General features: G+C 36.7%; 1 protein-coding gene across 1 annotated transcript in view; it reads left to right on the top strand.

Annotated features, from left to right (window-relative positions):
• Positions 1 to 19521, top strand: part of SMCHD1 (structural maintenance of chromosomes flexible hinge domain containing 1) — a 73316-nt gene extending 53795 nt beyond the window's left edge. The window contains exons 34-48 of the mRNA XM_064655889.1: positions 97 to 158; positions 3718 to 3805; positions 4209 to 4340; positions 5159 to 5308; positions 8640 to 8766; positions 8933 to 9052; positions 10394 to 10479; positions 11481 to 11603; positions 11869 to 12059; positions 12835 to 12944; positions 14204 to 14274; positions 15105 to 15276; positions 17173 to 17331; positions 17994 to 18117; positions 19129 to 19521. Of these exons, the coding sequence (XP_064511959.1) occupies positions 97 to 158; positions 3718 to 3805; positions 4209 to 4340; positions 5159 to 5308; positions 8640 to 8766; positions 8933 to 9052; positions 10394 to 10479; positions 11481 to 11603; positions 11869 to 12059; positions 12835 to 12944; positions 14204 to 14274; positions 15105 to 15276; positions 17173 to 17331; positions 17994 to 18117; positions 19129 to 19234 (1821 nt within the window). The 3' untranslated portion in view covers positions 19235 to 19521. The remainder of the gene's footprint in view (positions 1 to 96; positions 159 to 3717; positions 3806 to 4208; positions 4341 to 5158; positions 5309 to 8639; positions 8767 to 8932; positions 9053 to 10393; positions 10480 to 11480; positions 11604 to 11868; positions 12060 to 12834; positions 12945 to 14203; positions 14275 to 15104; positions 15277 to 17172; positions 17332 to 17993; positions 18118 to 19128) is intronic.
• The last annotated feature ends 7922 nt before the right edge of the window (positions 19522 to 27443 follow it).

A 27443-nucleotide genomic window follows, 5' to 3' on the forward strand; every position in this document is an offset into this window, starting at 1 on the left:
TGCTATCAGTACTGCAAATCATTAGGACCTGATAGCACGTTACAAGTAAGGCACTTTCAGTGTATTGCATTAAATTTTTTGGATCTTTCTGTACAGGTTACAACATTTAGCTGTAGTAAAGTGAAGGATGAAAAGGAAGATGGCTTCTTCTACTTCAGGTATAGCAGCATTTATTTTATAATTACTGATGCAACTTACTATACAAAATACATAGTTTGAAATAGAAACAAGAGTTTTATGTTTTGATAATAACAGTCTGTTATAGAATTAGTAGGATACAGTGCTAAAAAAAGGTGAAAGATACTGGCAAGATGCAAAGAGATGGGGATTAAATTCTTCCCTAGATACTTTTAGACTTTGTTTAATCTGAGAGTAGAGAAGAGTCTAAGATAATATATTGGCTTCGCGGCGGTGTGGCCTGGCCGGCCCCAGGCGCGTGCGTGGCAGTGCGGCCCGGCCCCAGGCGCGGAAAGGAGCGAGAGAATGGGAGCTTCGCCTGTGCGGCAGTGCCATCGTGGGAGATGAGAGGGGAGCCCCGGAACACACAGAAGAGAAGGACAACTCTAAACCTGGGCAGATGGAGCTCATCAGCCCTGTAAGGCCATCCATCTAAGAGAAGGTCACTCTAAACAAACCTACGTCCTGAGGACCTCGCTGCCACCATCCAAGCTCGCTCGGCCCTGGTAGATCAACGTTAGGATTAAAGGGTGGGCTCAGTTCAGCGCACACTGTGTCTCACCTAAAAAAATCCATCGCGCAGGCTCGAAGGCCTTACCCGCATTTGCAAAGCCCTGTATCACCAGTGCGCTTGTAACAAATGTGGGTAGAGACCTTTCCCAAATCTTCGTTCGCGAAGACTGGCCATGATGATGATAATATATTGGAATGCATTGTGAGAAATGCTAGCAGTGACGAGACTACATCATCAGCTTGTCGTGTGTATAGCAACATTCTTTAATTCTTTTCAATGTAATGTTCAACTGCTGTAGAATTGCAGGCTGTACAAAGCAGACTTAACTCTTTATTTAATTCCTCCTGTAGCTGTGAATTGATCCTCAACCATAATCTTGGCCCTGTCAGTTTAGTATTCTCCTTGAGCTACTTATTCAGAGATACTTTCTTAGATGACCAGCAACAGAACTAGAGCTCATCCTAAACTGGGGCCTGACTTGCCATATTCTTTCTACATCTATTTCTGGTAGGCCCTCAATGAGATCAGCTAACTAGTTACAGTACTGGCTGTTGATTCAAGCTCTTGCCTCCTAGGAGTGAGCTTTTCTCTGCTTTCAGAAAGCAGACTTTAGGATCACCTTATTGCAGCAGATACTACTGTTGTACAGCTGATCCTGGTTTCTGCATTAGAGGACAGAGGTAGGTTGCTGCAGCTCAGTTATGTTAAGATCTCAGGAAAGTCTGAATGGCAGCACTTCAAGAGGTGATAAGAAGTTTCCTAACTTGTCTCTCAGCTGCAACTCCCCTCCCTTTTGAGGAGCATAGTAGAGTTCCAGAAACCAGGCATCCAGTTTGTAAAAAGACCTTTATGTAGCATTAAATCTTCAAAACTTTTTTCTTGGGAGTTGAGACTCAAATCCAGGGGTCTGACTCAGCTTTTTATGCAGTGCACATGTACCTCCATCTGTAATTTGCTCTGTCATATCCAGCCAAGAAACTAACCCATCTGAGAGGGCAATTGCTACAACCCTTGTTTATTCAGTCTTTTTAGCTTCTCTAATAATGTACAGCAAGGTGATGTATTTGTATATGAAGGCTTTTTCATTTAAGAGATTACAGCTAACTCAAAAAAATATTTAGACATGGCTTTGTGTATAATTTCCAAGATCTGTCTTTACCTTGAAGGCATTTGAGGTTCCAAAGCTGTCTAAGGCTGAATTTGGCAGCTGTAGCACATGGAGACTCAAAATGAGGATGCAGTTTTGCTTTTAACAGAACAGTTTTTGTGTGACTGGTCCAAGGTTATGAAATGAACTTCTTTAGAAACCAAGGATTGCTTCAGATTTGCACTATGAGGTACATTTCTGTAACCTTGGTCATTCTGAGAAATATTTAGTAGGTATAATTAAATATAATTAATAGGTATAAATTAAATATAATTAATAGGTATAATTAAAACATAAGAACTCCCTAAAATGTTATCAAAACAAGGCACTCTGCATCATGTATTTGTACCTCCATAAAAAGAACACTAGAATGAATGTGCTGATGTGTAGCTGTGCTAATAAATGTTCTCCTGTGAAAAGCACTGTGGTCAATGTGATATAAACTAACCTGTATAGACTTGAATATGGAATTATGAAAATCTTGACATTGGTATCTGTAGTGTACTAGTTGTTCACAAATGTCCAGAATTAAAACTCCCAGCCATATTGAAAAATTTGGAAGGACAGTAGACACTGCCCATTAGCAGCCCTTGTAGAAAAGATACGTTTTAGTCCTTGCTGCCAGTGTCTGTGGCATCACTGTTACCACCTGGTTTGTCTCAAGTTTTCTTGTTCTTGGCATAGTCAAATGGTTTTCATCTATTTATCACCAGTCAGTAACATGAATGCTATTATGCAGTCTTACAACTTTCATAGCAATTGTGTCATTTCTTCTTTTCATAAAGCCTGTGTCTGTCCAGCTGTGAGATCCTTAGCAGATTATTTACAACTCAGTTTTTTTAATGCATCCTGACAAGGCAGGTGCTACTTTCAGTCTTAAGCTAGATAAAATGCAGAAAAGAAGGTAGAATTCTTTCTTCTCTATATGAAATATAAACACAAAAAAGTCATGGCCTATTCTAGAAATACTAAAACTTTGGAATTCTGCTTTTTACAAGTTATGCATTCCAGGGAATCTTGCGTATCACTCCTTCCCAAACAAAAGAAGAAGAAATAAATATCTTAATATATTAACAAAACAGATTAAAAGCTGTATATTGAAAACAGAAGTCTTATTAAGCAGTACAAGAGTACCACAAGTCATCCTCGTAGAAATATCTGAATCTTGGCTTTTTGGATCTCCTCCAAAGTTTCTAAGCATTTGTAAGTCACTGCTATCCCTTGTTAAACACTGTGAAGGTCTTCTGGATGCCGTGTGGCCTTCCTTGCTCGGTGAAGTTTTGTTTATAGCAGCAGAACGTCTGCTCTTTCCTTCATGTTTTGATGGTAGGGGCTCTTTGCCAGTAGTCTATACTCTGGAATGCTGTACGATAAAATGAAAACAGTTTTTTCTTTCACTGGACTCAACACCAGCCAGTGGTCCAAGTTACCCGACTTTGAACAATCTGAGTAAGGGAAGGAATTAGCTACTCAAATTTTATGTAAATTTTATTAGATTTTGAGAGAATTTATTGCAGATCTAAACGTGTCTATGCTTTGCTCTAGAAGCTTTATGAAAATTCATTGAATAGGAAGTGAAATGAAGTAGACTTGCAAATTTCTGAACAGTAGAACCACAATAAACTTCCTATCAGCTAGGAGAGACAAACTCTCGAAGGAGACTTTCCTCAGTCAAGCTTCCAAAAGTCTCATCTTAATTCTTGAGAAACTTTGGTGGCTTTCTTGCTGAAAGAAGAGTATTATGCCTTAAATAAGAAGAATATTATGGCTTTCTAACTGGTTGGAGGACTACTCAGAATTTTAATTGCTTGCATACTTATGTACTTGTCACTTCAGTACTGACTCGTGTTTGCTTGGTGTTTATTTTTGGTTTATTTAGGGATAAAGTGGTTCCAGAGCGAGTGGGCACTTATAGTATCCAGTTTACCTTTGCAATGGATAAGACAAATATGCTCAACAGTGAACAGGTTTGAATCTATAATTAATTGCATGTAGCCAATAGCATGTAATACAGAATCATCTGTGAGAAGTGTTATGATACTTTGTAGATTCAGAATGCAAATACTTTCACTTGCAACTTTTGCAAAAAGTTATATTTTTATTTTTGATAGTTACTGATTTTAAACTGTTGATTATCAAAATATGTTTTCATTAACTTTTATAACCAAAAATTTGGTGGAATAACTGAGCTGCATAATTTGCAACCTAGTAGAACTGCTTTATGGTTGTGCTAATTTATTTCAGATTTGTCCATAAATTTCTCATGTGTTTGTTTCAATGCTTCTTGAGCAACCCAAGTGTGCAGATGAACTGCAGTTAATTTCTTTATTTTATTTTAGTTTATTTTATTCTTCTTCCTTTTTCTGCTAGATTATAGTTGAAGTTGTACCTAATGACCCTGTGCGCTTGCTTCCTGATTCTTTACCAGCTACTCCAGCAGTTTCCAATGTTCGAGCTCTTACGAGCCGTACACTGGTCAAGGATTTATACCTTCATATAATGGTAACTATTCGTTCATACAAAATCATAATTAGAGAAATATATAAGACCGCTAAAAATATTTTTAATTTTGCTGTAAGGCATTGCTGCTGTTTCTTTGCAGATTAACTTCATAAAAAAAGAAAGATGTAATTCTGTGATTTTTCAGCATATGAACAGGTGCATCTTGTTTCATTTATGTACAGATGACCAAAACTTAAATGTTCGGTCCTTGCTGTCAGACATGTTTCTTGTTGCCACAGGAAAAATTTGTTTCAAGAATAGCTTTTGGTGGGAAAGCACTTGTATATACTGCAGATGTTTCTCTCCGTGATTTTTCTTCCAGGAGACAGTTTCTCTTAGAAATGTTGTATTACGAAAAATAAAGTTTCCTGGACTCTGCATGTTCATAGGGATACAATTTACCAGTTACCACCATGAGCAAAGCAGACTCAGCTTGTGGAAAACTAATGTAACTTGTCACCAATTAAAAAAGATTTGAGTAGAAACAAAGACTAAAAATAATAAAGAAACAGCTTCTGCTCCACCCTTTCCTAGGCTCAACTTTGCTGCAGACTCCCCTAGCCTTCCCCAAACAGTGCAGGTGGGTGGGGAATGGGGGTCACAGTCAATCCACAACAGCTCCTCACAACTCAGCTGTGTCCTGCAGTGGGTCAGTTGGAGCACCGGCCCTGTCCAGCATGGGGCAGCCCCCCCCGTCCTCACACCCCTGCAGCCCCCCACTGCTAGCACCTTACCATGCAAATCCACTGCAGTATAGAAATGGATTACTTAGTTCAGTTCATGTACCAAAGTAACTTTATTGTCTTTTTTACTTACAGGATGAATATAACAACCACACTGGACTTGAACTAGTTGGCAGAGTAATAGCAAAAATTAAAAGCCCTAATGAAGAAGATATAGAGATCCCACAGTTTCAGGGGAAAGTCAGTACAGTGGAGTTTCCATTTGAGCATGGATCAGCTGCAATTGTAAGTGTGACTGAAATACAGAGCTCCACGAGCAATGGATCTAATGAGGTTTATTTTCCTACAGTGTCAAAGTTGATCTTACATCTCATTGTGTTCTGTGGAGGGTTAGTATATATCGTAGCTTTCCCATACAGATGAAGTAGATAACTTATTTCTTCTATATTTGGTTGCTGATTTTCAGAAAACCTGAAGGATGGACATTGGTTAAACTGTTTATCCTTGCCAAGTGAGGGAAGTGTACAGGTACTTTCACTTAGGGACTGGGACAGGCAGGGGGATCTAGGACAAATATTTTCTTCATTTGAATTTCACATGTAAATAACACTTCACCAATCTGTAGTTAAACCATTAATATTAGCAGTATTTTACAATACTTTCTGGCTGTAATATCTTAAGATCCTTTAGACTAACCTCTTCATACATTTGTAATTAAATTTTACCAGGTTCTCTTTACATTTTCTCAAGCTAAGTGGGGCTATATGTACTTTGCAGAAAGACATCCTATCATCATTTGAAGAAGTAAAGATAAAAGTACCTTTTTTTTTATGCTTTATTTCACTTATTGGTGCATTTGGCTGCTAAAAATTACTGCCTTGTTTCAGTTTTAAGCTCTGGCTGTACCAACATGCATACCTCTGAAACTACTGCATACTGTAGTCAGATCACCACAGTCACTTTTTCTTCAACAAATACAGATTAAATTTTTAAAGCCTACGATTTCTATCTGTCACAGCTATTGCAAAATATAATCCAAAAGACACGAGTTAAAACGTGCACAAAAGCAGAAACTGTTGAAAACACACCAAAAAAACCCAGCTAAATGTAGAGTTTCTTCTCTGTGGAATAGTCACAATCACTCTCTTAAAAGCCTACAGAGAACTTCAGTCACTAGGACTATTCCTGTGGTGAAACAGTTGTATATTTGTTTCTTGTTTTCTTCAACTTGCTGAAATATAAGAATGACAGAGCAGAATTTCATTTTTGACTACTTCATTTGATTGTTGTCAGATGTTTTACTAGTCTGAAGTCTATGGAAGTCTTCAAACAGTTAGAAGGAGTACTGGAGGAGAATCCAGCTTTCTTTAAGACATTTTCTCAGCCACCTTTTCAAACTTGCTCATTGGAAGCAGCTTTGCAACAGACCAGCATCAGTGTGTGCCAGGTGGAGGCAGACACTGCATAGCAATGAACACAAAACCTCCAAATACATCTTGGAAATCACCACAGTGAGACCTCAGTACAATCCTAAAATCTACAGGTCCTACATACAAACTTCTTCATAATATATTTTGTTCAGTACATTGACTGCTTTAATGGAACTACATATATGAAACTTAATGACACAGTGTAAATAGTTCTTTGTTGATAACAGTCAAGGACTAGAAATATCTAGTTAACATGGACAAACGTTTTTCACTGAACAATCTGCCAAACTCTGGTCTACTCTAATCCATAAGGAAAAGTGACAAAAAAATGTATTAAAAACAAGCTAGAAAAATGAAATGCAGGGACTAAATAGAGGTATCAGATAAAATAATCGATTTACAGTACACTCTTGAGTTTCTCTTGTTCTTCAACCAAGTTTCAGGAGTAATACATTATTTGGTTTGTGAACACGTTTTTCTCAGGCAGGTGAGGTGAGAAAAAATGCAAAAGTGTAGCTAAGGGTGGTCTAACAAAACACCTTTTTTTCTGCAAATCTTGTGTTTACACCTCTGGTAATGAGGTGGAAATTGAACAGTGTTTCAAATTTCATACTGTTGAGGATAATAAGAACCCCATAGGGTGGCCTCTGACAGTTCAGATAAAATTACTGGATAATTTCTCTGACTTCTCACTGATGCAGAAATAACAGGGGTTGTTTTATCTCCATGTACCTGCTGTTGTTCCGTTGTGATCTAAATTCTCCAGTCTTACTTCAGTGACAAAGTTAACAACCTATGTAATGGAGGGGGGAGTGTGTTAGGATTTTTTTTAATTTGACTTGGTTTGACTTTTTTTTTTTTTTTTTTTTTTTTTTTTTTTTTTTTTTTTTTTTTGGGTAAGCAGACTTTTTTTTCTTTCTACTTATGTATTCCTGGTTTGATAGGGGGTGGAGGATGTTGTGTGCTTCTTCCTTCTCATTACTGGGACCTGATGAGATCCTTCTGCTTTTGACAGTAACTTGTGTTCCCTAGTCACCCATAGGCAATAATTGTGTTTCAGTGAATCCAGTTTCTCTTCAGGCAGTTTTCAGTCATCTGGTTTATACTGAGTTCACTGACTTGAAACAACTCACAAAATGCATGTGGAAAGAATTTTTTGGTTGTGATGCAATGTACTTTTCATGTGACTTGTAATGGGGAGGGGAATAATCTGATAATATGACATATTTACCCTTACTCACAGGTTTAGGAATACTAAACTTGTTTAATGAAGAAAAATGTTTAGACTTTTATTAGAATATGTTTTCTAAGGAAAAAATATTTCCACTACAGACTTCTTCTGATAAAATATGTAGCTGCAGTATTTTTGAAAGCCATGAAGACTATCTTTGAAGGTTATATATCTATCTCTTCTTTTAGGCTGCAACCACCTCTCTCTTGATTTGGCCAGTTGAGTAGCAATTTCTACATGTTAAAGGTGGAAACAGTATGAGTTTTATTATAAGCATTATTCATTTTATGCATGATACCTTTCCCAAAGTAACAGCACATTTAGATATTGCCTGTACTAATTTTATTTCTGTTTATCATTCTTTATGGTTTTATAATATTTACCATGTTTATAAAGAAAGACAAAGGATTTAGTTTGTCTTTCCCATAAGGAATTAATAAGAAACTGAATGTTCATGATAGTGTTTGGATATATATTGTTCATTCATTTGGGACTTGCTGTCTACTTCCATGGTAACAGCAGTAACTTTAACTAAGCACTGGGAATAGTTTGTTTTTCCTTCTCTATATTTATGCATCAGGTCTTTCTTTTTAATGTTCTGTTTGCATTTCACATACTGAATGAAGTACACATGAGGAAATCTTGCTCACAGAACAGTACAGAGGAGATTTTTTCTGAGCATCTGTTTCTTGAGATAAAATATATAGCCAAAAATAATACAACTTTTTAAACAGGTAAAATGACAATCTTAATTCTTAAATAATAAAATGGCTACTGCTATATCTTTGTATTTTAGTTTTGTTTAATAGTTCCAACTCAATACTTAAAACCATAGTAATACTGTTCAGACATCAGGCATTAGGTAACTTACAAGATTTAGTATTTGAATAATGTTTATTTTGTGTGTTACCTCTAGTGTGGGCATAAACTTATGTATGTTTGTTTGTCTTAATAGAATCTAGTGCTGGCTGAAGACAGTCCTGGAAGAGATAGCACTGAATATATTCTTGTCTTTGAGCCACATCTGCCAGCTCTGAAAAAACCTTTGGAACCATATCATCTCTCATTTATGTTTTACAATGGTGTGTGTCAATTACTCTAAAATACTTGCTTTTCCTTAGAACCCGCTATTTTTAGGTCCATAATACTTTTTAAGAACTATGTAATAGGTTAATAGATTTTTGCTAATGTTTAAACGAGCTATGTTGCTGTATTTTCTTTTAAAAGTATATATGCTTATTTCTGTAGATTCCAAGAAGCAGCAGCTGATGGCAACACTTACAAGGGAGAAAGACCAATTATCTAAGTCCATAGATCTTTACAGAAAGATGTTTGATACTACTAACCAGCTTGTAGCTGAAATGAAATGTAAGTTCAATCAAATATGTAGATCAATTTCCTCAACATTTTTAACTTTTTTCCTTTAATAATTTTGAGAATATAGAGAAGGGGAGAAAAATCAGTATTGAAATTGAGAGACAGTAATTAGAGGAGAGCAGAAGGGAGTATAGCTTGCAGGGAAGCATCTAATTATTTGGATGTACCTTCCTATAAAGGGTCTTGATTTGAAGTAGAATGTCTTATGTCAGAATTATCAGAAGAAGTAATTGAAGTTGGTGGTCTGATTCTTTTTTCCCATGACTGTCTTTCACTCCCATATTTGCAATGACTGTGTGAATGCTCATACATCTGGAAATTCAGCAGTTGCCTAAAACCAATTTTGAGAAATGAACTGTAGATAATGCTCTCTAAAAAAGTTAGTCTTACATTTTCAGAATGTTACTTTTTCCCCTCATATTTGACTCTGTGTACATTATTCAGAAGTGTTGTGTAGCTATTCAAGTTTATCTTCATCAGCAAATGTAATCCTTTATATAGTCTATTAAACTGAAGAGTAGTATGAGGGCAGTGGTTTATGGGAATGGGAGAAATGAAAAAAAAAGTTTTCTTTGCATTTTTTTTTTTGTTTGAATCATCCTGCCTGTTGATCAGAAGGTTTGTTTTAATAATTGCATTTTGAATTTTTGTTTTGAGTAATCACTTAATGTAAATAAAGCAGGCTGGAATTAGAATATGCTGCTGTTTCTTGTAAAATTTTAATACTGCATGTTTCCATTATGAATACAAATTCCTGAATTTCAGTGTAAAAGACAAAAAACCTTTGTTTCATATTTGTAGATTTTTGCACCTCTGTAGACAGTAAGTTAGAGAACAGCATTATACTTTATGCTTAAGTAACATTTTCAAATATAAACATGTTTTGAATAGAGAATGGAAAGCACCTGTTTATTCATTTGTTTTCAAAATTGCTTCAGTTCAGATATGAGAGTTGAGGAAATAGTGTCCAAAAAGTGGTGTCCCCTATAACAGACAAAAGAGATTAGTGCCAGCTAGTACTCTTGTCTTCTGTCTTGCCATTTTACCTGTTGGAGAACCATTTAGAAGGATAATTGAAGATGAAAACTAAAAACAGCTTACATTCTCAGATTGATCTGAGATCTAGGCTCCTTTGCTTCTTGAAGCTGAAGGAGTGACATCTGCTGAAATTGCTTAGAAAATGCACAAATCACAAGATCTTTGTAGACAAATCCTGATATTCTGGGCTAAAATTAAGAGGCAAATAGGATCAGCTGTGGCAGGCGTAATTTTGAAAAGTGTCCTATTGCTTTCTAATATTTCCTTACTCTCTTTTGATTTTATTGATTTCAGGTCAGGTTAAAGAAGCTGAAACTAGAGAAACTTTCTTGAAGAATGAACTGAAAAAGCACCAAATTGAATTACCACAGACAAACATAGTAAGGCATACTTCTTACTAAACTCCATTAACATCTTTCAAATAAATCTAATCCTAATATGAAATTGATATCAATATATAACATTGTTGAATCACACATGTTACCAAAATCATGAAAATTTAAACCATAGGAAAATTTGTGGATCAGTGTCAAACTTAAGATTTTTTTTTTCTGTTAATATGAATATCTCTAAAGAAACTGCAAGAGAAATGAAAAAAACCTTCTTTTTTATATCTTGGTCTTGTTTTTGCATTGCTGCTAAGGTTACTGCTGTTATTGGTATTGCTAGTTTTTATAATGCGTTATTGCAGGCTGGTCAATATACACTGGATATATTCTGGCATAAGTAGACCAAGGGGAAACACTTCAGAAAATTAGAAAGTTGTGTATGTTACTGCCAAAGTTGATGTAAAAATAAGTTTGAAAGATTCAGGGCAATGTAGCCCATTGCTAATTTCCCATAAAGTTCCAATTATATTTTAAAGAAGTTTTTAAAAAAGGTTTTCTTTTCTTTTGAAAGAAAGAGACCCCACCTGTGTAAACAAGTATCTTTAGATCAAATAAAACCAGGTTACAGTTATTAATCACAAATCAGTAGAATTAAATTGCAATCTTGGTACCCAAGTTCCCCCTGCTGGCTAAATTTTTCAGACTTGGAGATAGTCCCCTTCTGAAATGGTTTGGTTTTGTACATTCATGGGTGTCTCTTCTACTGTTTTAAACTTTCTTCAGTTTTGACCCTAATCAAGCGCTGTTAGCTCTTTGTGAAATGCTCCTTGAAGTCTTCAAAAATTAAAAAGAAGAATAAAAGGAGTAATTAAAAAGTTCAGCAAGATGCCTCCCCTCTTCTCTGAGATTATGTAGAGTGGGTCCCCTATATATTAAAAGTCTGTTTCAGATTATTGAATGTTTTTTGTTAGAAACTTATTTGAGGTAAAGTAACTACTGCTGCTGCTCAGTCCAATGATACATGCTTGCTGATTTTAAACTTACGTTCTCAGATTCAGTATGTGGATTCACTTCTAAAAAAAAAAAAGATGGATCAAGAAGGAGTAATGAAGCAGCCAAGGAGAACTTGTACCCTCCCAAACTATCCAAAAGGCAACCCAGATATTCTAGGCAAGGTGAGTTTTCTCTCAGGGAGCCTTCTGATGCGTTTTGTTGTTTCCATGAAGCAGTAGTGATGAAAAATTAGCCAACTGAATATGCAAGTAGTTTTTGAGGAGTATTTGAAAAAGGTAGCTGTCTCAAATCAGATGACCAGCTCTTCTAACAGCCATCAACAGGGGAATTAAATGTGTGATTGAAGTTGCAGGATTGTTATGCTTAGCATGAAAAGGAGAGGTGATCTTGATTTCTGTTTTGACTATTTTAACTTCTATGGTATAGATTGCACATTTAGCTCAAATCGAGGATAACGAAGCAGCAAAAGTTATCTCTTGGCATTTGGCGAGTGACATGGACTGTGTGGTCACACTGACGACTGAAGCTGCTCGTTCTATTTTTGATGAAACTCAAGGTCGACAACAAGTGTTACCCCTTGATTCTATTTACAAGAAGACACTCCCAGACTGGAACAGGTAGAGAAAAAAAAATTTTTTTTGTCTAATTTGTTTTTTAAACTTTACTCCTATTAAATATTCAATGTATAAAATTTCTGGGTTCACTACTATAGCAACAGTAATGTAACTTGAAATGTTAGCTGAAATCGTAGCTTTATGTCTTTAACTGTTGTGTGATGTTCTTTGTCTAATAAGGTGTTTCTATTAAAAAGAGAAGACAATCTACCTTTTTTTTCCTTCACTTCTACCTGTTTTCTCAAACAGGAACTTATTTTTAAATAATTCTAGTGCTTCAAATCAAATAATAACTTTTCAAAATCCTATTTCAGGGTACATTCCCTAAAATCATTTGTAGTAATAGAAATTCATGCTGCTATTTCATTTGCCTGAAAGATAAAGGATAATACTGTATTTCTGTTCCTGAAAGTCATTTGTTTATGACAATGACTGCTAATATGAAGAATGCCCTTTAGAAAAGATCTGATGTACAGATTTATTTGTAGGGTCCAAAATCTCAGTTTTTATAACATGGTGCGTTAAAACTTGTCCGTAAAATTAGTCATATGAATTTGCTGGAAATAATATTTCATTAAAAATCAGTGTTTGACCAAAACATCTTTAATATAACTGACATTTAAGATCATGTTGGAATCATTTTACCACGTCATGTGGAAGCATTAAGATGCATTCAATTCAGTTTGAGATTTCTGACTCAATGTCAGAAGCAGTAATGAAATAGGGACAAATTGCTTTTTTCTTGTCTTCTCCTTCACTTTTCTCTTTCCTTAACCAGACCTTTACCTCACCTACGAAATGGAAAAACCTTCTTCAAACCTATTGGAAATCCCGTATTTGCCAGAGATCTGTTAACATTTCCAGATAACGTAGAACATTGTCAAACAGGTAAATGATATGAAAGGAATTGTTAATAACTTCTTTTGTTTTAAAAAATTAAATACAGAAACATCACAAATGGTAATCCATTCAGTAATCTTCATTGAGATGTTTGCAAATACCATTGTACATTCCTGGTGAGGTCTGCTGGTAAAAAGAGGAGGACATTAGCATTAATTATTTGTAAACAGCAGTTGTGAAAATTTCAGCCATGACCACTGTCTTCTACTTGTTGTCTTATTTTCATTTTCTCTATTTAGATGTCCTATAGAGTTGTTTTCTTTTTTAAGTTACTTCAGCATTATCTTATTCCCAAGCTCCTGTAAGCAGAAACTGACAATCATGAGATTAGTTTGATATTTCCAATTGCAGAAGTTACTCTTTTTGTTAGGCTGTTTATCCAGTCCTATTCCTCTCAAAAGTGTTTAATGCTTAGATCTATGTACATGCAGACTGAACATGACTGTGTATGTTATGCTTTAATAGTTGTAAGAATAAGCTTTCGATTTTTATGTAAATTTCAATTCTAACAACATAGAATACCTACCTTTTCTAACACTTTTTTTTCCTAAAATAAGTAGACCTGCTGCTTTATATGGAGAGTTGGAATCTGTAATTAGTTCAATGAGTTTTTTATTTGACTTCACTAATTCCCACTATTGAAATATTCCTCTCTACTCTTAATAAAAAAACAATTTTTAGTCTTGTGCATTTTCAGAAAGTTAGATAGTCTCTTGGGGGAATTTAAAACCACATTGCTTGACATACCTCATGCAAGACTACCTTGTTAGACTTTGTATGGAACAGAGTTAGCAGAGTAAGCTCAGTTGGATTATCAGCCTGTGAATGTTTTTTTTCTTTGATGATCCATTGAATACTGAGAAACATATTAAGAAACTGTGAAAAAAATCATCATTCCAGGACTTGAAAAAGATGATAATTTATATAATTTACTGAAATTTGAGATTATATTATGTGTGTCTTCATAAAGATATCAAGAGAGTACTTTAGTGAAAATACAGTCAATTATGCCAAAAGGCAATTAAACATACTAATTTTTTTTCTTTATGAATTCTTTGATGAAAGCAGAAGATTACATATCTATCTCAAGCTCAGAATAAAATTTCATTGAAAAAAAATCATTTACATGCTATATCCCTTGCACTTATCTGAAAAGATGTAATAATGATGCCTCAGAATTGACTTTTCAAAACTCGAGTTATTTTGTTGCAGAGAAATTTCATGGTTCAAAAAATTACATTTTTCAGTGTTTGGTATGCTCTTGGGTGACACTATCATTATAGATAACTTGGATGCTGCCAACCATTACAGAAAAGAGGTAGGTTTCAATTATTCTTGATATTTTATAATACAGATATACTGCATAGCTACATATTTAATACATTACAAAATTAGTATAATTTCCAAGTTTAATGTTTGTTAGCGGGAAGTGTGCTTACTGTCTGTGGGGTCTCAAAGCACTTAACATGAATGAAATCTCTATTATTGACACTGACAAAATTACCTCCTTTTAACAAATTCTGTTATGGGAATGTTGCCATGACACATGGCACCACGTTTTTAAAGATAAACATTTTCACTTTTGCTGTTAGTGTTAAATGCAAGTCCTTCAGTACTTTCCTAGTCACTATATGTATAATGAAACACAGGAGTCTAAGGCACTTGATGAAATTTCAGGTCCACTTGACTTAAAACTTGATGTGAAACTTACTGGATCTCTTCGTGACCCATTTTATTTAGGTTTAATGGTACACTTTCCATTTCAGCTCATGAGTTTGCTACAATTGAAATAATGATTCTGCATAAGAATGTAGAACTGTACTGATGGCGGTTGCTTCATAGTATATGTTGATAATAAGCTTTTTCCACAGTATAAATTTAAATTTTGCCTTCTGAGTTCTGCTAAAAACTGAGAATACAAACCCAAAAAAATTTAGCCTTCATAATTATTGACAGTGCTGCTTAATTTTAATATATGCATTCTGTTGCTTGAAAGCAAAAGTCATGACGTGTAATTTCATAAAATAGGTTTCGATTAGAGAGCAAGCTGCATTGCAGTTGAAAAATAAGCTTCACAGCAGCATTGTTGAAACCTTAGATTTTTTTCATGGAGTTACTAATTTAGTATCATTTTTTATACTTGTGTAGGTTGTAAAAATTACACATTGCCCTACCTTGCTGACGAGGGAGGGTGACAGGATTCGCAGCAATGGAAAATTTGGAGGCCTGCAGAATAAAGCTCCTCCAATGGACAAACTCAGAGGAATGGTATTTGGAGCACCAATGCCAAAACTTTATTCTACTTTCTCTGGACAGATAGGTGGGTTAATGAAGTCATAAAAATACAAAACTTCCAAAATTATATTGTTTGCCTATGTTTGTTATTCTCTTAAGTAATACAGAAAGGAAAACTTCAATTAAGCATAAAGTTATTTTAAGAAATAGGACCTGTACAATGTGCTGTTTATGAATTTCTCTTTTCTTAAAAGCTTATAGCTATTAAATTTCCTGAAAGAAGAAAAAAATAATAATAATGAGATATTCCCCTCTTTTTCTTAGTCTTAGGGACTATAAGCTGTGGTAATTAATTCAAACAGCAGGCATGAGAAGCTTGAACTGACTGAATTCTAGCATCCTTGAAAAACAAGTTTCAGGTCTTTCTACTCTGGAAACACCATACATCAGTTTAGAATTTCTTACTGTGCAAGTAAGCTCTATGAAGCAGTGGTAGAAAAATTCCTGTTTTCATAAGAGAGAATATTTCATAAGCACAACAGCTGCATTATTACCATAGCAAGAAGGTACCTTTTATTTCTTATGAGATCACTTCCATTTCATTATGTGCTTGGAATCTTCATTTGGGAATAAAGGTTATAAATTAAGTTTGAAGATGGCAGTTTCTGTCATGTAACAGCTGACCTGACTGATTTGTAAAACATTGAAAAGTCTTATTCACAAATAATAATGCTATGAAATACTTTTTTTTCAAAAGAAAGGACATGAAGTTTATCCAGGACAGTATTCCTAGAAATGTGCAATGGAGAGGACTGGGGGGAGAATGAGAGAGAACACATGCACCTACTGGAGTAGCCTTATATATGAACAAACTACTTAACATTAACCAATTGAAGGAGGAAAAAAAATAAGGACTAAAGGGATCTTTGCTGGCATTTCAGTAAAAAATTTATTACATATAGGGTAAACATAGTAAGCATGTCAGCCACAGGCTAAAATTTGATGCATTTAGGACACTTTATATTTGTCTATCAACACATTTTCAATTGTTGAACTGAATTATTACCATATAAATTAAACTGGCATTTTCTGTAATCATGTAATCGTGGTAAAAGAAAAGGGCATGTTTTAATTTCACTTGGAGTGATGCTAGACATTTAAAGGAAAATCATAGTAAAATTCTGTTTAAAGGACAGCATCCATCTCATTACACAGGACTTGTCTTGAACTGAATTTCACTCTTAGCATTAGTTCTGACATGCTCTTTTTCAACATTTGTAGCATAAAAGGAAAGTAGGTACTTAGTGTTCAGTTAAGCTTGGTGCAAACCACCTAACACTCATCAAAGTAAAAGGAATGAGCCTAGGCTGACATGCTTGAACCCTTCCTTTATTACTTGATCTATTCAGTGCCTGGGCAAGGAAAAATTCTTTTTTCATATGTTAAAAGAGGAAAAAGGTTTGTCAACAAACTATACCCTTGTTTTTCTGAGTCTACTTGATTAGATTTCCGTAGGTAGGACAAAGTGAAACTCGATAAATGTTCTCTTGGTCCACAAGGTGGAATACAGTTCAAGTCAGCAATACAAGCTTCTGCTTTGTAGCGCTCAAAGCTAAGCATACTACAAGCATTTAGTGTCATCAAAGGTAGAGAATTTGTTTGGAGACACAAGGGACAAGATGTGTAAAGTAATACCAGTTTCCCACATCATTTTCAGAGTTTGCTGGTACTGTGAAGTAAGATATGGGCTCAAAAAGAAAAGAGGAATCAAAATATTGGATGTAATTTTTTACCTCCCGTTACAGTCATTTTAATAACAGCTACCAATCCATTATAAGTTCATGTGTTTTTTAAGTAGTGCTTTAGAAATATATGTTTTCTTGTGGATTTATACATTGTCTGAATTGTATTTGTTAGCGTTCTAAATCAAAATGGCCACATATTTATTGTTTTGTTGTTTATTATTTTATTCTTCCATTAGATCTTCTTCAGCAATACCGTGCAGCAGTGGTTAAACTTGATAATGTGAATAAGGACCTTGATTTACATTTGCAGTCTCTGAACACGCCAGAAATGCAAAAGAAAAAACAGGAACTTGCTGAACAAGAGAAAAGCCTCAAGCTAGTAAAACAGAAATTGGGTAGGTTATTGTATTATAATTTTGGTGTCCTAAAGGAGACTTAACTGAAACCAGATGTATTCTGCTCTTGCAAACTAAGAAGTTCAAACTATGAAGGAAAATTGTTAACATTAAGAGCTTAGAGATGTCACACTTTAAGGAAAGAATAGAAAAACTGTATGTAGTACTATGATGGTGTAGATAGTGCCTAGAGCAGCACTGTCCTGTATTGTGTTCAGATAATAAAAATGTAGTCAGTCAGTGTCTTGTGAACATGAAACTATGATCTCACTAATAAGAGATTATATAACTATTTGTGTGGCTGGCTGAATGGCTTTTGCTAAGGAAACACAATCAAAACATTGTGCTATAAAAAGAAACACCCCTAAGTCTGCAAGGATAGTATTTCTGAGTTAGAAGTGGGTTTTATGTAAATATCAAATAATTTACAATATTTAAAAATATATTTAAAAAATCAACATTTACTCTGTGAGCGTTATAAGTAAAGCAGATAGTTTTATCTGTCACCTTTGAACTTGGTTTGAGACATAAGGTAACCATAAAATTTATGGCATATCTAAAGCCTTACTTCAGAGGTTTAACTCTATCTGTTACAGGGCCCATTTATAACCAGCGAGTTTAATTTTCTTTTTTTGTTGTTCTGACTGGCAACTCTTTCATAGGTATGACTCCTGCTTTATCAGATAAAGGCGCTGAGTCATTACTTCAGCCTATAATGTTAGATATGTCTGACACTCCTGTACCTCCCAAAAGAATGCGAAGAGAAACAGTGAAAAAATTGTATAGGTAAGTCTGTTCTGAATCTAGTCATTATTTTCTCATATCCTGAATTCAAAACAAAAACTAGTTTATTTTGCATATTTTTTAATTCATATTTGTATGCAATAACCAACAATTAGTAGAGTTTGCATAAAGCTGATTTTCAGTATATTTTTTTTTAATTTCTGCTGCTATTTAAGCTTAATATAAAGATTTGCTTAATAATTCTAGTTCTGTTTCTCTTTATGAACTGATTGATTGGCATCTTCTAGCATTCACATTCTCTGTGTTTTCTGGTATATTCAACTCTGTTACACCCCAGAAATATTTGAGATGGCTTGATCTATAAACTCTTTTCAGGTTTGATTTCAAATACTGGAAAGATAAACAGAGAAAAAATTATTTTTACAGAATAAAGAATCATACTTACACAGCTTTTTCTAAGTAACTATCCGAGCTGAACTGGCAGTAAAGTATTTAACACAGTTCTCTCTTTACCTGTGTATCTTCTTCTGCATTCCCTCTGTGGCTAAGGAGCATTTGAACACACACACACACAAACGCGCACACACACACACACACACACACAAAATCTGGGAAATCTCTATGTCTGTATCTTTAAAGTGACATGGAACTGACTTTTCCATTTCTCATGTCCGTCCTCATGACTACATCATTCTTTGCTGAACTACGGTCGTATTTTTAAGATTATTTAAATCTTATCCAGTTGTGTTCTGTGAATCTCTGAACAAGTGTTCACTATATTACTATGTCTCTTTATTATTTGTATTGGTTACTATTTTAATTTTTATCCACATATAGAACTGGAATGGTTATGTATTTAAAGTATCTAATATTAGGCTGGTGCTATTCTTCATTTTAACAAAATAATTAAATAATAAGCTGTGCACAAATTTGGGGTTTATGTTATTTATACTAAGGGGAGCTCTGTGTTATATATATGTATTACATATATATATATATATATATAACAGAAAAGGTTTGTTTATAAGCAACTGTGCTTTTATTTTTGTTTAGCTCGGAAGAATGGTTCTCCTGTCCCACAAAGCAGCAGCAGCAACAGCAAGTGCTGCAAATGGCCCCTTCAGAACTTAATGGAACTACACGAAAAAGAAAGGCATAGACTGATACAACTTGCTTGGAAAAACTATATATTGAAAATGTGAATACTTTCAGTTAAAGGAAATTCTTATGTTGTATTACCCATTACTATGAAGATTTTTATACCAATAGAAGATACAAAGTAGTTAGTGGTAAAAAAAGTTTAAGTATTTAACATTGATAGCCCAATTTTTGTATAGTTAATTTTAATTTCTGAAGGCTTTCAGAGTTTTTACGTTCATGTGTGAAAAAAAGTTTAAAATATATTCTTTTTTATTTATGAAAAAATAAAGGATCTTTTGAGTAAAACTGCTTCAGTGCAAAGCACTGCCAATACAATCACTTGTATTGAATAGATTGTCGTGAATTGAGATTTTAATTTAAAAAGCCTCCCAGGCTGTCTTGGGGAAGAGAACTTTCTATAGTACTCTTTTCTGATGGATGAGCTGTTGAGGTAGTATCAATTCAAAAGGGAGGGTTTAAGCAGCAATATACTGAGATCTAACTGCAGACGTTCATAAAGTCTTCACACGGTTAGCAAGAAGCCCCTATCAAAGGCTGTATCCAAGGTGTTGGCATGGGAATTAATTTCTCCTTCAGACAGTGCCAATGGAAAAACAAAGTAACTTGTGAGTATGAAAAGTGCAGTGGGTTTACTGTGTGTACTAGGTGGCTGTTTTATGGATTGGTGAGTAAAGGGTGAGTAGGGATACTTCACGGTTGTGAATGAGATATAAAATCATACCAATGCTAACCATCTTTCCACATCTGTATTACCACAACCATCATAAAGGGACCTCACTGCATAAGCAGATAAAAGATTACTTCTTGACACGAAAAGAATAACTATGACAGAAGGATTTGAGTAGGAAGCAGTAACGTCACAAAGGAAAAAGAAAAATCCTTACAGCTGAAGTGTGTGTATGAATTTTAAGAGGTGGAAATGGAGACTTCAGCTGGATGTAAAATAATCATGTTGGGAAACTGTAGATACCCATGCAGAATTTTACTTTACAAGGCTGTCCCCAGCTTAAAAAAAAAAACCAACAAACAAACAAAAAAACCCCAAACAAATAAACCACCAAAAGAAAAGAAAAATATGATTCTGTTGGTTTTCATAAATACCTAGAAAATTAAATTCTCCATGGTTTGAGAAATGGAGTCTTAAAATGCTAGAGAAAATAGCCAACAGGTAGACGAGACCAAAAAAAAGAGCCAAAGGTCACCTCTAGTGATCTGCATCATAAGGATTTTAGTGATGAACAGGGCAGGAAAGGACCAGGCATAAATAAAGATACAGTTTCAGCCAGGGTCAGAGCGAGCAGCTGGAAACATTTGATTGAATGAAAATGATAGGGCAAGAGTAGAAAGCTAAACTTGAGAAAGTATTAGTTGAAGCCATGTAAATTAAGAAATAGATGGTGGTCAAGGGTGTGGGTGTATTGGTTCACATCTGCCTCAAAGAATTCCTGCCTTGGAGTGAAAGTTGGCACCAAATCTACTGATTTATACTCTCAGCAGCATGTATTTTATATAGAGCTTTTCTGAAAAGGGACTTTAAACTTAAAAAAATATGATGGCATCCTGCTAGAAGTTTCAGAATGCTGATCACTGTTGCACATCTCTGTGACATTTCTAATTAAATGAAATTTCTCCAAATTAAGGAGAAATTAAACAGTGCAGTTTATGGTGGAATGTTCTCCAAAGCTTCATGTCATAAAGTAGGCTAAACATCAAATTGTCCTATTCTTAAAGAAAATAACTATATTTAAGTATAACATGTAACACCAGCAAGAAACTATGCTAGCCCTTCCTCAGCCCTTTTTCCTGTTTTTCAGCTCTAAATTTAGACATACAGGCTTAAACTAGGTAGCCATAGTGGAGGATTTGCCACATGAGAAATGGTGCCACCACACCAAGTTACTTGGTAGCACTTCTTTTAAATGCATGTATTTTAATTCTGACATCTGCCAAGCCTCAGCCTCCAACCTCTGGATAACCTTGTTGATTTAATCTTGTTGGATTAAATACATATTCTGGCAGAAATGTTTCCTTTTGGAATTCATCTCTTGCCTTTGATAGTCAGTCGTAGGCACTACCAGCATCATGTGATGCATCTCCCTGCTGGAAGAAGCAAATCTGAAATTAAGGATGTTTTCCGGGGTTGTGCAATAGATATCGGAGATTTCAGGAAATTTCACCAGGGAATCTTCAGGATTTTCCAGCAGAGTGATTGCAGGTTATTACAGTGCAAGTTACTGTTTTGCATAGGCTGTTTAGGGCAACTGATTTGGTCATGACAAAACATTTGAGCTCTGAAGGTAAGTGTTGGTTTTTTTCCTTTACACATTCTTGACTCTCTAACAGAGCAGACCAGGGACCTCTGCCATCCTGTCATGTGTGTGTTGTTCTCGTTGGTTTCATGAAGGGCTGGTGGAAATCCCTGCAGGAAAAGTGAAAGTGGTTGTGACTCAGGTCTGGGCCTGCTCGCAGGAACAAGGAGCTGGTTTCTGATGGAGGCTGGAAGCAACTCCAGGTGGGGAAGGGCTGCTGGCTGCCACATCACCACAGGGAGATGGAGCAGCTGCTCAGCAGGGCTGGGTGGAGATGGGATAGAGGCAAGAGCTGCAGGCATGTTGGGTCAGGTGGCATCAGCCACAGAGCAGAGCTGGCTGGGAGTCAGTTCTCTTTGTTCTGTCATGGCTACTGGCACCTGTCGCAGCCCAGGGAAACAGGACCTCAACACCTGTCTTTTTTTGCAATAGGCAGACACTGGTCTGGTGCCCTGTCCCAGTGTGAGGTGATAATTGCCACATGCACTATTTGCACTGTGTTATCACTGTACCCTGTGAGGAAGCCGAGCGGGAGGCCCATTCCTGGGCCCCATGATCCCACTCCACACCATAGGCCCTGTACTCCCCACAGCAGGTTTCCTGCTCAGAAGGTAGACAAGGTTTCCTTCATCAAAGGACCTGAGACCTTGCCCTTACCCCAGCTTGCGGCTTTGATTGCTCCCTGACCCATCAGACCCCAGTATCTTCATGTTGTGTGCCAGGCTCATCAGTGAAGATGGAAATTAGGGCACCTGTCAACGAAGAGAGACAGTTCTCTTGTAGGACCTGGAACCTAAGACAAAAGTGTATCAAGAGGAAACCTAATGTCAGTCTTCTGCCTGGGCTTCTGTCAACAACTGTATTTACCATCTTATCTTCTTCCCAGTCTCCCTCCCTTCAGCAGAGGAAAAAACATCAATGTCAAGCCTTTATTTTTCTTTTGCCCTTCCCTAAAAGGACCATGGCTTGACTTGGTGCTTAAGCTCTTCTTCCCTAGCACTGGCGTATACTTCCATGCTTTCTGCTCTTCCTCTGGCACGCAGCAATGCAGAGACTGCCTGTCACCTGAATGGGGTTACACTGTGTAACCCAATGATAAAGGTTGGATGACAAGTCCTTCCTTGCTAATTCACACTACTGTGGTGTTACAGCCCCACCATCAGTACCATGGTCTTAACTCTACATCTTTATCATCCCAGTATCACTATCTTCTCCAGTATTTCTCTAGCCACATGTATCTCATCTGGGACTTCCTCTGCTCCCTCCCGGGCCAAAGTCCCCTTGGCAGCCAGAGTGCCAGTTCAGGGAAAGAGCTGTGAGAGGGAAGGAAGAAAGGATGATACCCAGGGGAGCAAAAGAAAGGCAGAGCAGGAAGCAAGGCAGGGAACCACTGCAGGATGCTACCACTACATCAGTAGCCTGCATGAAAAACACACCCATTCCAAATGTCACCTTGTGAGACTTTAGCAGTATAATTACTGGAAGTTTTCCTCTGAAGCCTCCAGAGTAGGTGTATATTTGCTGAATTTAGCTTTATATTGCTGTTCTGAACTCCATTTCAGCTAAGCCTTTAAAGAGATTTGCAGTCGCCGTTGATGAATGGTTCATACTTAGTTGATCACAATAAGAAGAGAGAGAAATAAGTTGGTTGCTGTATTGTGGTTTTTTAGGGATGAAGTGTCTACAGGTGCATTTTGCAGTTATTCTTCCAGCCCTTATCCCTATAACTGTGTGGTTCTAGGTAACTGGGATCCAGTAGTTTGGTTAGGGGTAAGGAGAAGTGAAACAAACTCAGTGTCCTTAGTGAATGAAGTACAGCTCAAGGTATGAGCCCTTAAAGCAAGTCCAGCTTACTAAGGCATGTTATGTTTGGTGATGCAGGAACAGCAATCCTCCTTGTTATTTGAAAAGTCATGGCAGTGAGGTGAAGGCCCTCTGTGCCTGGGAAGATCATGGAACAGATCCTCCTAGAAGCTCTGCTAAGGCACGTGGAGGGCAGGGAGGGGATTTTGGACAATCAGCACGGCTTCACCATGGACAAGTCTTGCCTGACCAACCTGGTGGCCTCCTTTTATGATGGGGTGACTACTTTAGTGGACAAGGGAAAAGCTATCTGTTTGGATTTCTTCAAGGCCTTTGAAATGGTACACCATGACAATATTCTCTCTAAATTGGAGAGAGATGGATTTGATGAGTGGACTGTTTGCTGGATGAGGAGTTGGCTAGGTGGTCACATCCAGAGGGTGATGGTCAGTGGCTCAGTGTCCATATTGCAGTTGGTGACAAGTGATGTCCCACAGGGGTCTGTACTGGGGCCAGTATTGCTTTATATCTTCATCAGTGACACAGACAGTGGGATCAAGTGCACCCTCAGCAAGTTCAAGGACAACACCAAGCTGTGTGATGTGGTTGACATGCCCGAGGGACAGGTTGCCATCCAGAGGGACCTGGACAAGCAATCCAGTTGGCACCTGGGAACCTCATGGGGTTCAACAAGGCCAAGTACAAGATGCTGCACCTCGTTTGAGGCAGACTCACTATCTACACAGGCTGGAGGATGAACAGAGTGAAAGCAGCCCTGCCAGGAAGGACTTTGTGGTGCTGATGGGTGAAAAGCTGGACGTGATCCATGAATATGTGCTTGCAGCCCAGAAAGCCAATTGTATGCTGGGCTGCAACCAAAGCAGTGTGGCCAGCAGGTTGAGGGAGTTGATTCTGCCTCTGCTCTGCTCTTGTGAGACCCCACCTGGAGTGCTGTGTCCAGCTCTGGGGTCCTCAGCACAGGAAGGACATTGACCTATTGGAGCAGGGCCAGAGGAGGCCACGAAGATGATCAGAGGGCTGGAGCACTTCTCCTGTGAGGAACGACAGAAAGAGTTGAGGTTGCTCAGCCTGGAAAAGAGAAGGCTCCAGCGAGACCTTACAGTACTTTTTTCAGTACCTAAAGGAGGGCCTATAAGAAAGATGAGGAGAGAGTTTTTAGTCCTGTTGTGGTACAAGAGGTAATGGTTTTAGAATAAAAGAGGGTAGATTTAGACTAGATAGAAGGAGGACATTTTTTTACAATGAGGGTGGTGAAACACAGGAACAGATTGCCCAGAGAGGTGGCAGATGTCCCATCTCTGGAAACCTTCAAGGCCAGGTTAGATGGGGCTCTGAGCAACGTGATCAAGTTGAAGATGTCAGGGGGTTGGACTAGATGACCCATAGAGTTCCCTTCCAACCCAAACTATTCTATGATTCAATCAAAGAATTCCATTTTACTTGATGCTCAGATCTTTGAAGATTGATTAAAAATTATTATTAATTGTTCAGGCAAATATTATACTATTCCAGGAGTCAGTTTCCTTCAGACTTTCCATTCTTTCTTTTTGTTGTTAATCCTAACAGTCATTTTCTACTGATACCTTCATCCTCCATTATCGCAGCTTGTATTTTTATGTGATAGCAGCAAGGGAATCAGCTGTTTTTAAAGACTTTTATGATTACAGTATGTCACTAGGGTTGTATCATTTTATGGACATTTAATAAAACATTAGTAAGGAACTGTCACTGAAATGTTATCTGCCTTCATGCAACAACATTTTCTCCCAATAAATTCTGCTCCCAAGTTGTTGGGTTTTTTTTTTTATTATTTTATATTTAGGAAACACAGTCCATTAAGATTGCATTTCATGAGCACACAGCAAGGATAATAATTACTACTGAGGCAACCATCACAGAACAGATCTGCAGTAAATTCCCTTTCATCTGCCAGAATACAGTACAGCTTAGAAGAATTTTTAATATTTTCTTTTTAAAAAGTCACTTTGCTTATTATCTAGGAATTAAAGCATGTTTTACTGATGGTGGCAGTAACACTATCAGTATAAAGCAGCTGTTAGCCTCCATTTCTGCCTATTGCTGGAAAGGGTGTATCCAGTGATTTTGACATTCCTGTCACACCGGATCATCTCCCCAGGATTCAGCAAGAGTCATCATTTAAGGTTCATAAAAACCTGAAATATATGTGTATGTGCATACACACAGAAAGTTATGTGTGTTATACGTTTAAGCATACATATAATTCCTCTATTTCCTGTATTTCCATAAACTGGCTCTTCAACACCCACTATGGAAATGCATAAAATTCCAACAGAGCTACTGTGTTGACTAGATGTACTTTAGCTGCTTACTTACTTTGCCTGTGTGACAACTTCTCTGCTATGAAATGGTTCCAAGAGCAAAGCAGCCTTAACTTTAGAAAACATAACTGGCATAAAAAATGTGTGTATGTAAACCAATTGAATGGGATTTTATTTTAAACCAACCTATATATAAAACTGGGGAAAATTTTCATCTGTTAGGGGAAAAATACCAAGCATCTTCAGTTTCCAAATATATTAATTCCACAGATTTTACCATATATGTTAATGGGTTCTTAAAACTCTCACTAGTTTTTATAGGACTGAGTATTTATGAGGGCTCTAAAGAAATCCCCACACATTATGTTATGGGTAATTATTTTACAGTAGGCTAGCTGTTTACGTCTATGCTATTTAGTCTCTGTTTGTATGCACATCATCAAGCACACATGTAGTTTGCAACAGAAATGGGCCACAAAGACTTTCCTTCAGTTTGCCAAAATTGAAAATATTTTATACAACAGCAGAACTATTTGTTTCACAGTCTTACATAGGAACAAATTATTTTTTTAATCTACTAACACAGTCCAAGAATCTTTTCCTAAACTATGTAGTGTTCACCCTTTTTAGCAAATGAATGTTACATTCCAGTTGCTTGAAGGGCATTTAGTGGGCTCTCATTTCCTATAATCCACTCCCTCTTTATCCCTCATCCTTTAACTTTGGCAAATCAATTAAACCATATCATGCAACAAATACACAAATTATTGCATTCAAGCCTAATTTCTAGAACAGAAAAATTATTTTCCCTCAATGTACTTGCAAGTTTAGAATGGTGAACTAACAAACTACCTGCAGGAACCCCTCATTCATCATCTTTCACAAAAAAAAACCTTGGTAGGTTAAAAAGTTACTGAACAAAAAAAAAAAAAAATATTGAATTAAAAGTTGTTGCTACTTTGTTTAATTGGAAAATGGGAATGATCAAAAAAACCTAAAAGTTAACTTTCTCCAGTAAACAGCTAGTGAAAACAAATATTTCATATTAGATACAGCTCCTGCTTTTAGTGTGTTCTTACAACTAGAGTCCAAAACATACTGGAGAAACGAAATGGCAGTGTCATAAAATTAGTACTTATAGGCTGCCTTATAACAAAAGGGAAAGGTGGACTGTCATGCTCCCACTTTGTTTTACTTTCAAAAACCTGTCTTTTTAACTCTAAGGGTCTCTTAGCACGTACATATGTGCTGGCGTAATGTCAACCTAAATTAACGACTTCTGATTTGGAAGATACAGATGAAGGCCCAGCTTTGCTCAAACTGGAAGGGCTGGTTGTGCAAGAGGAAGATTCATGACAGCCTGAGGAATGCAGTGAAAAGAATTCTTCCTAAACAATGGAGGAGGCCATTCTACAAGTTGCTCAAGAGTTTCTTTTCTTCAGCAGAGTCCTGGGGCAATTCTAGCACAGAGAATGTCCTGTGAAAAGTGAGAAGGGATGGTTGGAAGCCCTCTTAATGTTAGGGACTTCTGACAGAAGCAGTCATGAGTGTAGTTTTAGTGATGCATACCAGAGCTAACTCAGCAATGGGAAGTCAAAGCAGAGCTGCTTAAGTGGAAGCACACTGAAGACTATGAGAAGCCTCACATTCTGAAATTCAGCCTGCTTCTGTTGCCAGTGGTAGTTTGGGCAGATAAATGGGTTACAGAGAGCTGCCTTCAGTATAGCAACTTCACCTTGCATCATTCACATCTGAACTGACCTAAGGCATACAA

Source organism: Pseudopipra pipra, chromosome 1 (genome assembly GCF_036250125.1).
Source record: "Pseudopipra pipra isolate bDixPip1 chromosome 1, bDixPip1.hap1, whole genome shotgun sequence".
Lineage (NCBI taxonomy): Eukaryota > Metazoa > Chordata > Aves > Passeriformes > Pipridae > Pseudopipra > Pseudopipra pipra.